General features: G+C 41.3%; 1 protein-coding gene across 2 annotated transcripts in view; it reads left to right on the top strand.

The window, feature by feature from the left end:
* Nucleotides 1-18,040, top strand: part of UST (uronyl 2-sulfotransferase) — a 257,699-nt gene that overhangs the window by 97,858 nt on the left and 141,801 nt on the right. For both annotated transcript variants that reach the window (XM_015592149.2, XM_006915336.3), the window contains exon 2: nucleotides 7,982-8,025. In XM_015592149.2, the coding sequence (XP_015447635.1) occupies nucleotides 7,982-8,025 (44 nt within the window). The remainder of the gene's footprint in view (nucleotides 1-7,981; nucleotides 8,026-18,040) is intronic.

Here is an 18,040-nt window from a genome sequence, read left to right as displayed (position 1 = left end):
GAGAGAGAGAGAGAGGGAGAGAGAGAGAGAGAGAGAGAGAGAGAGAGAGACTGGATGTGACCCATACTGGCTCTAATAACAAAGCCAACGAGAAATTCCAGATTTAGAGCAATGGCAGTTTGGTTGGACTGAAGCCCTTCTCCAAAGATAACCTTCCATTCAACTGCTGCCTTATGTGTTTGTTAAGTGGAGCAGTGTGTTGAAACTTTTCCAGTCATGGAATACTTAGCAAATGATATTTTTACGGCACGTAAGTGGTGATCACGGTAGTTCCTACCTCAGAGGTTGTCATGGGAACTCAATGGGGTGAGGTCTATAGGGTGCTCAGCACTAGAGCTTAGATCAGCATGATGCTAACCGTGATGATGATAAGGCAGATGCTGATTTTTTGGCTTTGCTTTGCTTCTCCCAGGGTAGTTTCTTAATCATCTTCATCCTGCCTGTTTTCCACAGCACTTATTAAGGGTGCTTTGTGCAGTAGGCATGCGATTAAAAGTATCGGCTCTCATGGTGGCTGCATGGTGACTAACTAGATCCGGAGAGAAGAAGAGGACTTACCTCTTCTGGCTGCTGGTTAGAGCCTTGCGGTGTGCAGGGCCGGGGCTGCTCTATTAATGGAGGTATTGTAGTTACACAGGTGGGATCAGTTGACTATAGTAATTACTTTGGGATGAAAATCCACTCAGTGAAACAGATACTAAAGTGATTCCATCTCTCTTTGATACTTCATTCCTATCTGCATAAGATCATATAGTATGATTACAATGAATTCCTGAGCTATTTTGACAGTAATTCATATTTATATTTTGGTTTTATTATAGCAGTAGTGCAATGATCATTTGATTCCAAAAGTAATTTCCTTCTACAAATGTACCCTTGACATCCTAAAATGTATATTCACATTTAATGAAAAAAAAAAAACAGATGTTTTATAAAACAAGACAGGATTTTTGAACCAGAAAAACAAAGAACAGAGGAGCATTAATTTGCTCTTAAAATTTATTAGAAATGGAAGCCACTCTCAAAATAATTGATAACAGTTTAATTTGTTAATTTTTTTGACAACAGTTTAATTTTTTTTTTCTTTTTTTTAGTGTCTGGTAAGATCATTTTTATCACTTAAGACCAAGAAAGTATTTTTAGGATATTTTTACCTTTACTAACTGGTTGGGTGAACATTTAAGATTTTTTTTAAAGGTATTTTTTGTAAATACATTTAAGTATTGATAGTTAATAAAACGATTCGTTTGAATTCAGTGGGAAATTATTGTATTAAAGCTTAAATAAAGCTGTGCAAGCAAATCTTCCTCTATTACAGTGCCTTTGGGGCTGCCTTAATTATAAGAACTGGAGCTATTGGAGATGTTTACTAGGCACACACACTCCTCATTGTTAACCGTGGCTGGTGTGTGCTGACAGCTGCCTCTCAGAGACATGGAAACCCTGGTTGACGGTGCAAAGGGTGGCATTAGCATAATTTTTTGGCAAAGACCAACCTGGGGTTTCATTGTTGCCTTCATTAACTGTCTTATCGGAGGCCCAGACTCCAGCGGGGAGATGCAGCCATATGATAGCATGGTCGGTAACCAGAATCCCATGTGAAATGTCTGCTTCTGAATAAAAAAGAAAAGGATTTCAATTACTTAGGATTATGATTTTTAAAACAGCCCATGGAAGAAAGACTCTGAAAAGAATTGCTGATGTTTGATCAAAACTGACGCCGTGTAGAGGTGGCTTTTTTTGACATTGACACTAATGCATATTATGGTTTCTATAAGAGGAATTAGAATTAAAACATTTTGATTCTTCAGGGATCAATTCAGACAAAAATAGATCTGCTAATGCAAGACTTAAAAGCCAAGAATAAATTATATCCCCTGAAGATTCTGTAAGTTTGTTTGCCCATTGCTAAAGGTATTGCAAACAATTGGATTTTTTTTGTGTATATTTTTGAAGACATAGCAAGCCAATATCAGAAAGTAATAAAAAGTATCAAATAATTATTTTATATTAATATTCATCCTTAATATGATAAAGGTCTGGTCTCAGAATTCTCTTTGATTTCCTCAATAATAAATAAAGTTTTAAAATTAAATATAAATGATAAAATTGGGTAACATAAAATAAGAAAGTAGCTACTATTCCTTGAACCCTTACTATGTGCCAGCACTTTATATTTGTCTTGTTTCAGTTTCATAACCATCTTATCACTTGGGTGCTATTACTAATGTCCTTATGTTGCAAGTGGGGACATTAACCCTCAGGGAAATTAAGCGATATTTCCCAGGTCACTCAACTAGTGAGGGGTAGGACGGAAATTTGAATGCAGGTCTTTTGTTCTGCAGCCTGCAGTATTCCCAATATCAGCCCTGGGCAGTGTCAGTCACTCACTCCTGTTAGTGGAATCTTCCAGAATCCATGAAATGATTCCCCTGGAGCTCCTTTCCACTCTCCCTCTTGCAGAAGAGACACCGTTTCTATTTCACATGTATGGCACCTTGATGCCTCTCTCCAGTAGCCCTGCTTCACGACATTGTGTCTAGCAGTTTCTTTATCCAGCTGGTTGGTTTCTACTGGATTCACATGGGCATAGCAGCAGGCTCCTGTACGCTGACCAGGCCCCACCCCATCCTCTCCACTCCAGGCCTACAGCCGGGAAAAAGAGGTACCTCACCAGTCCACGACCAGGAAGTGTCTTCGCTTCAGAGTTCCTGGAGACATCTTCCTTTGAGATCCTTGTGGGCCCTTAACGTGTCTGTAGGGATCAAATATGAGTGTCTCCAGGACTGACAGACTATCCTTTGGGTGTTTAAGTTGAGTGGGGTCTGGGGAAACTCCGAGCGGATGAAGGATTGTGCTTTTACTTTCTCTTTTGACCTCGAAACAAGAGGTGCAACAATACATTCTGAAACTATAACCTCTGGAAATTATACTTTCTCTTTTGACCTCGAAACAAGAGGTGCAACAGAATACGAATACATTCTGAAACTGTAACCTCTGGAAATTACTTTTGAGAAGATTTGTGGAGTTCCAGAAAGGTTCGGGCAGTCCAGGTGGTGTGAAGGGTGAGCTCTCTGCCCAGAGGTGCCTGTGCCAGCCCGCTCTCAGGCAGCCTGTGAGCCAGCCTTGGCCCTTTTCATTTTGTTAGATCCCCTGGAGCAGGTGCTAACCAGAACGGCCTGGCCGGCCTCCTCTGTGGTTAGAAGTCCTGTGATCATCAGCGCTCCTTCAGCTTCTCCTGTGACGTGAAACTTCTGCAGTCTCTCAGCCAAAACGACGGAGGTGACCCATGATTAGGATCAGCTTGAATGAGATCTGCTCCAATTTACTTCAAGAAAATGAGATTTGGCCTGAATTATGAAGTACATTAATTTGTGTTTTGTACCTTAGTGATTCTCAACCCTGGCTAGACGTTAGAATTACCCGAAGAACTTTTAGAAAATACCAAATGTCACATGACTTGTCCCAGAATAAATACATCAAGATAGCTACGGTGAGGCCCTGAATCCTGCATCAGCCTTTCTTAAAATTATTGCAGGCAGTGGGATGTGCCGTTGGGTGGGGAGCCAGGAAGGAGACACTGCTCCTGATACTACTCGCAGTACAAGTAGTAAGTACTGCTCGTGAACTTGCTAGGTGCTCATTATGTGCAGGTATGGTTCTGAGTATTTTGCGTGGAATGAAATTATCCTCCTGAACTCCTTACAATAACCTGTGAGTTTATTTCATTTTTACAGATGGGTATATGGGACACTTTGAGGAGGTAAAGCAGTTTATTCAGAGCGATCGATACTTCGTGGGGATATTCTGTATTATAAAAGGTGGATAGTACATCTGGTTTCTTATTGCTCTTGTTACAGAAGACTTTTTTTGTGTGGTTAGCATGCCTTGGTTCTGCCACCTGAGACACAGGTATAACGTAGTAATCAGTCAGGAATGTTCAGATTCTGGGTCACAAATCCTGACCTCCTCATTCCTAGCATCAGATTTCAGATGAGTTTCCTGAAATGCATCTTTGCAGCACATAGTTTATATGACGGCTAAAGTAGGTGGACGTTGATAATGCACTGTTTGGCAAAAGCTCTGATAATACATATAACACATACCCTCTAGGAAGTGCACAAACTGCCTCCCGTGTGCTTGGACTCAACACCTGTGCACATTCACACATGATCTCTCACGTTCTACTCACAGCCTCCCTGGGAGGTCTCCATCACGAAGGGCTGGGTGGACAGAGTGAGGTTGAGAATGTACTTTAATTTAGCGGATTGCAAAGTCTGAGATCATTTGCCTTCCAGTCAGGGCATCTTCAAAACCATTAAAGCGTGGGTGTTTTGTGGTTGGTGCGTTTGGTGTATAGCTCTATACAGTTTAACTTATGTACAGAGCCATGTAACCACCACCATCATCAGGATAGGGACCAGCCATATAGCATTAGAAGGGCTGGAGCATTGCTCAAAATCGGTGGCCACCCGTCTCCTCTGCCTATCTGAGCAGCCTGAACAAGCTTGACTCCTGCGAGAGGTTTAGCTCGATGCCAGCCTGAGCTGGCGACACAGCAGTTTGGAGACAGGCTCTCCTGAAAGTTTGACTGATGGCGGGAGAAACATGTGGAGGTACGCTTCCCTTTTTTCTGGCTTGACAAGATGCTGCAATCTTCTCGAGGGAAGGACTTGAGACAAGAAAAGGAGGCTAGAGTCAGTTCTAAAGGTGTGGGTTACTTTCTGGAAAGAAATGAAATGATGCGCCTCTCTAGACCTCTCAAAATAAGAGGTGCTGCCTCATGGGGCGCTGGGACTTGGGATCCGAGACTCGAGTATCAGAAGTGGATGTTCACAAGACAGTGGGGGTGGGTAGCAGGTGAGCACTTGACTTCTGTCCTGGCTCCAGACCCCTCATCAGCCCTCCGCCACCTTTCCTTCTCAGATTTACATCTTCAGCTCCAAGCTCGAAGGTGAGGAAGGCTTGGGTCTTATCTTCCTTCCCCCAAACTCGACACCCTCAGGAGAATCCTCTATAAGACAGAGCAGCAGGAAGCTTCTTTGATGTTCAGGAAAGCTCTTGTGATAACAGCTTTCATCCTTTGATCTCCACAGCCAAAAAGTTATCAACTTCAGGTCTGAAAATTCTGACAGTTTTGTTTACTTTGCACTAGGAAAGCATTCGATCTTAGGATGAAAAGCTCTATCTGAATACCGCGTAATAATACAATTATACCCTAGGAGAATAAAAACTTGTCTTCAACTAAAGAAATTCAGGTAGCTTTTCTTTTCCCTTTCTGTGCCTCTGTTCTAAACACAAGGCATCTAGAGCCTCTCTCTTCTAAGAAACTGCAGGCACATAACTGTGGATGGGAGCTCGGGGGTTTGCTGGTGCAGATAACAATGGGGTCTGTGATACAAGTGTCAACACCGGGCAGCCCCCTTCCTTTCTTTGTGGAGAGAAAAGTGAAGTCTTCTGTAGAGAGGGAGGGAGAGAAAAAGAAAGGACATTTGAGTTGAGCCTGAGTGAAGCGGGTGGGAAGAGCTTTTTCTGGCAGTGAAAAGAAGTAGTTCAAAAGGTCCCTGGCTGACAAGAGGTTGGTGTGTTCCAGAGCAGAGAGAAGCTGTTGTGGCAGGTGTGGCAGGAGGCGGGGCCCGGCTTGTGTAGGGTTATAGATCACGGTCAAGAGTCGACTATCTCATTCTTAAAGAAATAGATTTTATGCAAAGGGCTGACATGGTTAGACTGATGAGGTTGAAAGATCCCTGTGATCACTGCATGAGTAGAGTAGAAAATTAGTGATCAACGAAGACAGACAGAAGGGCGCTCCTGGACAACCCAGAGGGGCTGCTGAGAAGCAGTCAGATTGGAGCAATATTGTAAAGGCTTGCGACTGGGTTGGTGAGATGGGTAAGGGAGGGAGATGAATCAAGGATGACTCAGGCTTTGCTGCCTGAGGGGAAGGGATGTATTGTGTAACCTAATAGTACAACAGGGGAAGTGGCATTTGAGGGGGGCGGGTAATCAGAACAAAAAGGGGTTCTGTTTGGCCTGGCCAAGTGTGAGATGCCTGTAGACAGCCAAGATGAGGTGCTAAGGAGTCAGTGGGTACCCGCGCCTGGAGTTTAAAGTAGCAGTCAGACATTTCCATCCTTTTCAGGAGTTTTTAGGAACTTTGGTTCTTACGGAAACTTTTAGTATTATAGAAACATCTAGTTTTTGAGCACTCTTTGATCCCTGAGATTGACACCTGGAGAACATGCCAGAGTGTGTTGGAATTTCTCACATCCCTCCTCGGAGAGACACACTCACACGATGAGCAGACAGGAATCCTCTGTAGCTCGACCCACTGCGTTATGGAGGAATAATTCTCAATATTTCTTAGACCATTTTTCTGAATTCTTTTACGTACCTCCTCTTTATTAAGCCCAATATAGATCTCACTTCCTATTTATGTACATTCCCAGTGGAGTGCAGCGGTATCATTAAGATGTAACAAATTGATATTCCTATTCACATTTCAAAGGTTCCTGAAAACAACGCTATCACGAGCATGTCAGGCATTTGCGTTTGAGTGTCTCGTACATGAAAATCAGACCCTGTTGTCTGTTTCCCATGTACAACTAGCCGATTAGAGTACAGTCGTTGTTGACATCAAGTGAGTGGTAAATCAGAAGCCTACCAAGAAAAAGGGATGACTGATGCCTCAGTACGGAAAACAGCCTAGAAGCCAAACCCACTTATTTGTTATGTTTGGATGAGATTCCTCACTTCAACTGTCCCTGGCTTAAGCTATGCTTCCTCTTTTTATTCCAATTTCTTAAGTCACTTTTGCTCTTTCCTGAAAAATCACCATTTGTCTACTCCAATGAGGACATTACCTTATTCCCTAAGCTACTGTTCTAAGTATCCTTGCATTTCCCATATTTTCCATCGTTTGTTCTGTTAGAAAATCTGTTCATCTCTACTTTTCGTGAAGATGATTTCTCCTGGACTGACACGTGTTACCCCCTTGGAGAAGAGCCTCCAATTACACTAACCACATCATTGCTCCCCCACGTGATCAAACATGTTGCCAGGTGCACACTGGCGGTGTCTAGGTTGCTGGAGATGGCAACACCCTCGGACGCTTTTCAGATGAGCCGATGCCCGAGCATCCTCTGGAAAAAAACAGTCTCTCCTCTCCACAGTTCAACAGCTGTGTGACCATGAGCAAACTGCTGGCTTTCTCCAGCCCTCTGTTCTCTCCTCCATGCGTGCAGATAATTATAACCCACTCCTAATATTTAAATTAAATGAAGGCATACCTGTCAAGCACTTAGCAGAGTACTTGCTACATAAAAGGAACTCAATAACCTTCAGTTCCTTCCCAAACCCCTCTGAGTCTTTATTCATCAGGAAATAATAACGATTCACTCTGAAAACACACAAGCCAAGAAGTGTATATTATAGGATAGACAAATCGAGCTTCGGAAGCAAGCTAGACTGAAAGGGTGAGGGGAAGTGAACAATTCAGACAAAGTGAAGAAACGATGCAGTGGTTCTCACAGTGTGTGGTTCCAGGACCTGCCACATCAGCGTCACGTGGGGGCTTGTTAGAAACGCAGATTCTCAGAGCTACGAAATCAAGAGCTCTGGGAGCAGGCCGGGCGGTCTGTGTTTTAGCAAGCTCTCCAGATAATTCTGGTGCACACTAGAGTCTGAGAACTGCTGGTCTAAGGCATACTCAGCAGATGTTGGGTGCGGGTTGTGTGTGTATACGTCTGTGTGCACACACACCTGTGTGTGCAGAATGTTTGTAACTGCTGAAACTATTAATCAAGCATGATCATACCAACAAAACCCCTCCAAACTGATGTTTCATTACCCATTTTTCTTTGCTACAGTTGTGTCAATGAAAATATATCCAGAATGCTTATTTTTAATGACTTCGTACTCAATTCATTTGGGTTTAAAACTACTGATTCATCAATTCTTTCCTTCTTTTTTTGCACCCTAGGAAATTCTACTTACTTGGATGACCATGGGCCACCTCCCAGTAAGGTAAGGCCTTCCCTTGTGTATAAATTCCCTTTTCTTTTTCTCAGTACCTACAGCTTGCAACAACCCCAGCTAGATCCCTCCTGGCCCTAAATTGTTCACGAGAGAATAGTGGGTGGCAGATGTCACATTCATCTTCGACTTATAGTGAGGAGGAAAAGGCAGCATATGAAGATAGCCACAATGCTGAGGGAGAAGAGTCATTATTTCATCAGTAGCTGTAGCTGTCACAGGCCCTGGAGCCTTCACCTGACTTCAGGCCTTTGGCCGCTTCTCCTGTTTGCTGCCTCATCTGCCACGGCACCCTTGCTGGCCCCTGATGTGATGCCCACAGCCTGGCCTCCCAGGCCTTGGAGCCTTGGGGCTAGACTCACCTCTGCCCTCTTCTCTTTGTCCTGTCTTCATTGGGACACTCCACCCAAGGTTCAGCCCCTTCGAACCAGCCTTCTCTGCCAGCCCTGTCAAGGCTGCCCTGGCCTGGCCTGTGAGCCCGCTTTCATTTTTTCTATGCAGATTTGGCCTAACTTTTCAGGGTCAGAACAGTCCAGTGAAGTATTAGTATAGTTCGCCTACCACTATCTACTTTCTTGAGCTCAAAGAAAACCAAATGTCAATCTACCAAAAAATGAGAAAAAGTTGGTCTTTGACCACTTAAGGTGATGCCTACCAAGTACCATTCTAAGTACATAGTGAGTAGACAATCAGCCACTAACCTTAGAGGCTGGGAATTTACTCTAAAGTCGGCTTTTGAGTTTGAGATTTAAAGAATCTGTCCCATTTAAGATCACGAGTTTTGGAATCAGGTAATTCTGGGTCCATCAATGGCTCTGCCACTTTCGGTGTATGGCATTGGACGAATTACTTACTATTTCAAGCTTTAGTGTTTTAATGTGCAAAAGGGGATTAAAAATGCTACCCACACTACAGGACATCTGTAAGGATTGAATGAGCTGATATATGACAAGCACTCAGCATCTGCATGAAATAAATGGTAGCAGTGTTAAGCAGACTGGATTAACATTGAGATCAGTGGTGGGTGGTACAGTAGCACTTAGTACAGTCGTGGATGGCCCTGCCACTTGGTCCCGTGGAATACAAATATGAGCCGGCACTAGGAATACAAATATGAGACGAAACAAGAACAACAACAACAAAGTGGCCCCTACCCTGAAGGGAAAAGAATGCAGAGGATTTGACACCATCTGAAGATAAGAACCACCCCTAGCTTATCTCGGTATCCTCACATCCTTGCAATAGCACACGGCTATTCATTCAGTTCCCCTGAGTTGGACTGTGCAGTCCGGAGCTGAAATCTGAATTAGGTGTCCTAGCTCCCATCCCAGGTTCTTTCCACTAGGCCAATGTTCTCAAACTTTAGCTCACGCCATCGTTTCCCGGAGGCCTGTGTTAACACAGATTGCCGGGCTGAGTTTCTGATTCTGTAGGTCTGTGGTGGGACCTGAGAATTTGCATTTCTAACAAGCTCCCAAGTGATGTTAGTGCTACTGGTCTGGGAACCACGCTTGAGAACCACAGCTCTAAAGGCCACTCATATAGAGAAAACCATTTCCCTGGACATCTGGACATTTTCTGTGTCGTTTGTTTTTTTACTGCTAATAGCCTAGAGAGAGTAATGTAGCTTATTATATAAAGATAATTTATTAATATATCTCCCATCGTAACTTTTTTTTTAGTGAAAACATATTTCCTTTGGTCGATGACCTGCCTAGGAGGGAACGTGAGCGTGGGTGGGGAAGAAGAATGGTGCAGATGGCCCGCTGGGTCCTCCACTGCCACTAACTGGACTTCTCCCCCGAGTGGGGCCAAGCGAGCCATCCCCTCAGCCCCCCATTCTGCAGGGAGAGGGGTTAGGTGGCTCCATCTGTGAGATCCACCAGCTGCACCCCTCAATGACATGTCAGGTTCCAGGTCCGATAAATAAGGTTTCACCTGGTCAGAAGACCCAGGCCCACTTTATCTAAAACTTTCCTTCTTGAACTCAATCCTTGGTGCACAGCATGGAGCCACCCTGCTCTTGTTGGGTTGGCCATGCTGCCTGCCTGTTTCCTAGTATCCTCGGTCTGACCTGGATTCCGTGTTTGTTGGGCTCGCTCCCCGTGCTCCTGTAGGTCTGTCTCTGGCAGCGCATCCTTCCACTCCTGCAGTCTGGTCTTCCCGCCTCCTTCCTCTCCTACCTCCAGCTACGGCTCCCTCTGATACACAAAAAAGATCAGGCCATTATCGGATCATTTTAGACCACTTTCGGAGTCAGTCTAGTTTTATAAACTCTGTTCCAAGTTTGAAAATTGTGAATTCAGTCACTTCGAACAAGCAGAAGTTTATATAATACCGATTCTTTCACTATAACTGTATTTTCATTATCTGGGAGTGGAGGAGCAAAAACACACTTGACTTTCTAAGCAGTAGCCAAAATAAGAAGAATATAAAAATGGGTTAAAATAATATTGGTATAACATCTTATTATCCATGCTTCTTACTTCTGTCGGGGTGGAAAAGAATCCCAGAAATGATGAGGTCAGGCTTCCAGATAAAGGTCCCTTGTGAGTATCCTCTGAGGTGGGACCTTGGTTCTTTAGGTCTAGAGACCACTGGCGTATCCAGGAATACGGTGGCATGCAGAGGATAAGGACTCACACACGTGTGGCCTCGGGAGTGAACCCCCCGCCTGGCAGGGGAAAGCAAGACTGAGTCCAGACTCACGGTTTTCCTCTTTGTTGAGCACTCAGAAATAACCTTTTTGATGCCAAGACCAAAAGAACTGTAATCTAGATAAAGAGTTTTAAACCCTGAAAATATACTGAGGTTTACAAGCAAGTTCTCATTTTATTAAAAGTTCAGTTCCACAAGTTTCACATTCCACAAGTAAGAGCCTCTGGGGGAATGGGGTGTGTGCCACACAGCACAGTCAGAGCCCAGGTCTTCATTCTCTCCAGTGTTTTCGTAAAAAAGAACCAAATGCCTCTGATTTTCACTTGTTTTTAAAATCCCCTTTAACCTCATGGCTCACCGCAGTTTTTGAGCTAAGTTATTCTTTAAAAACAGATGTCAATATTTTCTTTCATCAACCACTTTCGACAAGCGTTTTTTGTGTGCACAGAGTACAGGGTTTAAGATTAGAGCCCTACTAGGAATGAATGTGGATCTCTAGAATGAAATAGAGAGATGTTCTTATTCTTGAGTACAAAAACAGGCATGAACGGCAAGCATAGTGCGAGTGCACTTATAAAACTGTGTGGGTTTGTGTATGGAGGAAAACCTGGAAGAATAATCGTGTTTTGTTTTGTTTTGTTTTTTCCAGATGATGAGATTTCAGATTTTTACCCTATTTCTTATGTTTTTCTGTATAACTCGAGTTCACTAAAGTGTGCTTGCTCAATCTAAAAATTAGACAAAAGGAAAACAAGTCTTGGTGTGAGAGAAGATTGAAGTTGGGCTGAAAAGCCTTATTAATTTTTTTTCTTTAATTCTGTTCCCCCTCCCACACATCCACACTTTAATTTTCCTATCTTTATATTGGAGCAGGCTGAACTTTATTAATTCATTATATGTTCATTTGAATAAGCTTTTATCCAGGAAAATTAATTACCTAAGGCTAAGGCGGGGAATACTTCTGCAATATCATCTGCAGTTCCATGAACCCCCCAGAGCAGCTTCAGTTCTCAGGTTTGATGTCTTCCCTTCCTGGGTTAACTTGACCTAGAACGTGAGCAGCAAGTATCAGCAATGATCAATTCTGGTGGTAACCAATAGTATATAATTATCATTTCTCATGTGTTGAGTTCCTAGATCTGAGAAATAAGGGGAATTGGTCTAAACAGCTAGAGGGAAATAAAATCACTCTCCATAACTGATAGCTATTGTTTCCTATGTGCAGAGCATTCTGCCAAGAATTTCACATGCAAGTTTAGTCTCTAGAAAACTCTATAAAAGAGGAAGTAATTTTTTAATCCTTATTTTACAGATGAGGGAACTGGAGCTTAGAGAGGCTGAATAACTTGCCAAAGGTCATATACTAAGTATTGGCCTTGAGGGTCAAGCCCAGGGCTGTGGAGCTCCAGGGTCTATGATTTTAACCATCTTCAAAATTATAAATTTAAGTCAAAATACAATAATTTTTATCTTATTTCTAGATTTCACCCTTTAATATAAGTTATCTGGGACCTTGGCTAGTACAATAAACAAGTTTTAACCCTCAGCATACTAGGAAAAAAATAGTCATCACCATTTAACCTTTGGATCGAATGGACTCTTAATTTTTTGAATTATCTAGTGATTTTTTAAAAACTTCTACCTCATCTTTTTCCTTCCAATTACATTTTTATACATACATCCCTTCAGCATCTGTCCATTAACCAACTTTACATATAGCAAATATTGGTATATAAACATCATAAAAGATGAAAATACTGTCCCACATTCATTTAGCAAAATGGGATGGGCCAGGGTCTTGTTGCAAAATATTGTCTGATGAAGTCCTTCCTCTCGATAACTAACTGCTTGAAAATACTGTATTTTCTTTTTGTCCTCAGAAATATATCGCTCTCTCATCGACTTTTGAGTTGGAGAGAATTAAACTAGGATAGCATCATCTGAAGACTCATCATCTGAAGTTTCACTCTTACGATCAATTTTATCCTCATTATTAGAGTCTTGAGTGCTTCCGTCCAACTCTGAGCACTCATCTCTGACTCCTCTCATGCGTGTGAAACCTCTTCCTTCTCTCGGTTTTCCTCTCTTTGTCATTAGAGGCAGAAATGAAAAATTTTGAATTCTCCATTCTATTCAATGGAAGGTAGAAGACACACTACCAAAATGGTGACTCCAGGGTCTTCTTTGATAGCTTTCGGAAAGACGATGCGATACTTTGGGTGATGCAGTAAGAAATATGGAGAGGGATGCAGCAGTGACAATTGATTTCCCGATGAATTATTCATCTAGGCCTACACGGTTCAATACAGTAGCCATGAGCCTCATGGAGCTATTTAAATTTAAATTAATTAAAGTTAAAAAAGTAAAAATTTAGTTTCTCAGTTGTACTAGCCACATATAAGCTCTCTGTAGCCATATGTGGATGCTGTATTGAATGACACAGAAGAGAACATTTCAGTCGTCACTGAACAGAAGTGTAGTTCTAAGCTATTCCATAATTCTTCCATTTTTCTGTTACTTTAGTCTTTTTTAAAGCATATTTGGGAATAATTGATGCATAATTGGTAGGTAATTATTCTGGGATGATAAAATAGCAAAGCGTTTCAAGATATAGGAAAAAGAAAATTATTAAGATCTCATAATGGATCTTAAATTTTTTTAAAGAGTCAAGTAGACCCTATTACATACTAATTATATATAATTATAATTGTCATTATATTATATGGACCTATTATACAGTAATTGCAAGATAAAATGAGCTTTATTTTTTATTTTAAAAAGTATGTTTTCTTTGGAACATCTCTAAGAAAGAATAAAGTCAGGAAATATTAATCCATACAAATAGTTAGAACTGCTCAAAAAAATCTGAAAAACCAAAATAGGTCCAATGAATCTTAATGGTATATAGACAGTTAAGATATTTTACTGATGTCTACATTTGTATACAAAAGCATTTTGATATATGATACTTACATATTATTTTTGTATACAAAGTAATGTGCTAGCTAGTATTTGTATTCAAACTGCTGGTTAAAAATGAGTTCATTATAAGATGGTTTATAGTTTATTAAGCTGAGCAAGCAATCTCCAAATGAATAATTGGTAATGTTAATTGAAATAATGTGTATAGCACCTGGCAGAGTCTGGCAGTGAACAATTGCTCGATAAAGGTTAGTCCTTCTTACACACCCACCTGCAGAAGCTAATTTCTCTTTAGTATTAATTAATTATTGAGAGCCTTCCCACTTTGTTCAAGGGGTCAGGGAGACACAAAAAATGTTGAAGATAATCTCTGCCACCTAATACTTTATAATCTAGTTGCATCTCAAGGTTCAAACAATCAAAGACTATAAAAACACATGATTCTGTGGTTGATATATTGTTCAGTCCAAATGACCCTATAAGACAACTATTCATTCAAGAGTTTACTAAGCACCAAATTTATATTGGGCTCTGCACTAGGTTCTTGGGCTAGAAGCCTGCAGAAGTCAGAATCCCGGCCTTCAAGACGCTCAGAGTCTAGAGGGGAGGACAGGCTAGCAAAGATCTGATCTAATACATTGTCAGCAGTCCCCAACCTTTTTGGCACCAGGGACCTCTTCTCCTATGAGAATCTAATGCCTGATGATCTGAGATAGAGCTGAGGCGGTGATGCTAACACTGGGGAGTGGCTGCAAATACAGATGAAACTTTGCTCTCTCACCTGCCACTCACCTCCTGCTCTGCGGCCCGGTTCCTGACAGGCCACAGACCAGGGCTGGTCCGTGGCCCAGGGGTTGGGCACCCCTGCATTAAGCAGTTGCTGGGTGCTATGATAAGAATGAGCACAAGAGGTTCCATTTGAACTCCTCGCCAGGTGAGTCTTGAAGGTTGGGTAGGAAGAACAAACTAGGTCGAAGAGTCAGGGATGGAGGGGATGAGGAGGGATGGGTTTCACTACTGGAGATTGAGAAGTGATGGGTAGAAAAAGGAGATATATACTTCCTTGAAAAGTTTGACTCTAATAGGGAAGAGAAAAAATGGTAGCCTAGGAAATGGAGACCATGTCAGCATAATTGAATAGTAGGAAAGGAATGGCAAGTCACAAATTCAGTCTGAAAGGTATTATGGATTGAATTTTGTCTCCCCTCCTCCCCCCCAAAAAAGATACATGAAAGTCCTAGCCCCCAGAATTTGTAAACACAGTCTCATTTGGAACAAGGCTCTTTGCAGATGTAAAAAATTAAGACGAGATCATACTGGAGTAGGATGGACCCTTTATCCAATATGACTGATTTCTTCATAAGAGTTTAGACATAGAGACAGGTAGACAGGGAGATTGCCATGTAATGATTGGGATCGAGACTTACTTTAAATTTTCTCAATTTGAGTTACCAGGATCTATAAAAGGGTTTATAAGGAAGTACCTATAGTACTAAGGCCCCACTGCTGGGTGCTTACATGTGCCTGGCATCATGCTAAACGCTCTCCATTTATTGCATTTAAGCCTCACAACTCTAAGAGGGGGATATTACTAACCTCTTTTAGAAACGTAAAATCGAAGCTCAAAGAGGCAGAGATTAGAGTTATGCTACCATAAGCCAAGGCACACCAAGCATTGCTGGTAACCACTAGAATCTAGGAGAGACACACAGAGCAGATTCTCCCTTTGAGCCCCCAAGAAGAAATGAACCCTTCTGACACCTTGATTTCAGATTTTTGACTTCCTGACCTCCGAGAGAATAATTGTCTATTGTTTTAAGTTACCCAGTTTATGATATTTGGTTACGGCAGCCCTATAAAGTCATTCGAACCGGGCGAATTTAGTATCTTCGATTACCAGGGTAGCATTGAGTGTTATGCCCTGTTAGGCATTATCTGCTATAATCTAATAACGTTGAAACTCTCCTTCGAAGTCTATCGTTAGGATAATTTCATTGCATTTCCATACTCTTTCAACGCTGAATACTACATTTTCCCCCAATATTCCTTCTTCACTTTTCTTTGTAATTCTTTCTTCCTTCATAATTTTGTCTTTAGCTATTTGATTATCCCCAATATTCTCTCCGATTCTCTCTATTTTAAATTTATTTCTACTGTTCAAATTGTGTTTTTCAATATATGAAAGTCATATTCTGTTATATTTTTCTCTGAACAGGACCTTAGTGACAATTTGTTTAAGAGAAAGTTACTTAAAGATAACTTCCTATTTTCACAAGGCCAGGGGCTGTGAAAGCAACAAAGAAAAATGATAAAGAAGTCTGTTGCCCTTTAAAAAAATATGTTCCTATTTCTATAGACTTCTAAGCATGCCATTTAATACCACTACCCTAAGTCTCTAAGAAAGACTGCATTTTTGTTTCTGTTTCCCCCACCCTCCTTTCAATAGCTCCTTTAAACTCAGAGATACGTTAGCTGGGGTGCAGGAAAAAGATATTTTAATGTTTTCTAGTAAAGAAACCATGGTTTACATTCCTTGCTTGGAGCCTAAAGAGGGAAACCCAGATATCTAGGAATCGTAGTAGGTAAGTGACTAATGGAAGCTACTAGAGGTACTATTGTGCTCAGGTGTCTTGGCCAAGCATCAGTCAACTTGGAGAGAGTTTCTGGATCCAAAATTTCCCTTTTCCCTGAGGGCAAGATTGCTGGGATTTTATGTGCACATGTTGTCTCCTTTGGTAAGAATCACTTACTTGGAAGAATAGGGTTGAGATTAAAGAGGAAAATTAATTCTTTGTTTCCATCCCCCCAAACCTCAAAACCTATTTCTCAGGATATATACATGGTCATCTATCTTGTTTTCCTCTTGTCTCTGAGGACCTGCAAGAAGCAAATAAACCTCTGGCACAGAATTGAGTTGTGTGCCTGCCTTGTCTAACAGTTTGCATTCCGACAAGTCCTGAAGCCATTGCTGTTGATAAGAGGACCCCCTTGGTTTTACAGCTCCCTTTCATCCTGCTGTAAATAACATTGGATGTGTCTTTAGACCCACCCACACTGTCTTATTTGGGGTGGGGGAGATTAGCATACTCAAGAAGTTTATATCTTCTTATTTTTATCTAAGGCAGAAACAATGAAGTTTCTTTATAGTTATTTTGTAACTATGAAATATTCCAAACGCAAAAAAAAAAATGAGATAAATAAAATGTACACCCATATACCCAATTTACCCATGACTTAGCTTTAGAAAATGTTATGATTTTAACTCGCCAGATTTTTCATTTTGACTTTTGTATTTGTCCTTGTTGGCTAGGAGATGGAGGAGCATGGACCTTGAAATCAGATCTCAGTTCAAATCTTAGTTATTTGACCAGTTATCTCAGACTAAGTACTTCACCTCTTTGAGCTTCAATTTTCTGTGTGTAAGAGAGGTTAGTAATGTCCACCTCTTGGAGTTGTGAGGCTTAAATACAATAAATGGAAAGTACTTAACATGATGCCAGACACATATAAGCACCCAGCAGTGAGTCTTTAGTACTATAGGTATTTCTTTTATATAGCCTATGACAGATTCTGGTCATTCAATTGAGAAAAGTTAGAGCAAGCCTTCCTCCCAATCTCCCAACCTCGTTTTTTTTTTAAAAATGCAACTAATTACATGTCAGGTGGCCTACCAGATACCATCTCCAAGTTTATAAGAACTTTTAGCTCCCATGGTGATTTCTCCTTTTTTACCTTGGGCTTGCTCAGCACACTAAGCAAGGCCTTCCATGAGCCCTTGCTTTAGTTTTTCTTAAGCATATACTGTTCTCTGTGTCCAAACCTGACTTTACCCAAAGTCCTTTAAAAAAAAAAAACGACAAAAGTGAAGTTGCTTTTCATTTTATGGAAGAATCAATTGCCCTGGGTAATAGGTTTGTGTTTAATGATTCATGATAAATATATTAGGATTAGAGAAAGAGAGAACGAGCAGAACAGAAAGACAGGGAGTTAGGAATCAGTTTCACTCTGATGAACATGACCTTGAAGGAATCTCTTCCACCCTCTCACTTTTTTGATCATTGCAAACGATAGGAAAAGTAATGACTCGAATATTTTATTTTTAAATAACTACAGGCGTCTGAGCTCAGTGTGGACACTAAAGAACTGTATGTGTGGTATTTTGTTTGAGATGGGTAATTAATAGCTTAGAAGGTAAAAGAATCTATCCGAAAGGTGAGCACATTAGCCTTACATAATAGAGTTATTGTTTCTTATCCCGAAGTCACCTGTATTCTTGCTTCGTTCTTCCTTTGTACTCATCACAGCTCTTAACCATTAACGCGGCAGTGCTTGGCCCAGCTAGTGGCCTCCTGAGATTTCAACTTTCTGTAGAAATCTGTGTCCAAGTTCAGAAACAGTACATCTAAATTTATCAATTTTACGAGCA

The sequence above is a fragment of the Pteropus alecto genome, unplaced genomic scaffold (assembly GCF_000325575.1).
Source record: "Pteropus alecto unplaced genomic scaffold, ASM32557v1 scaffold185, whole genome shotgun sequence".
Classification (NCBI taxonomy): Eukaryota; Metazoa; Chordata; class Mammalia; order Chiroptera; family Pteropodidae; genus Pteropus; species Pteropus alecto.
This window is presented reverse-complemented; position numbering and strand designations above follow the sequence as displayed.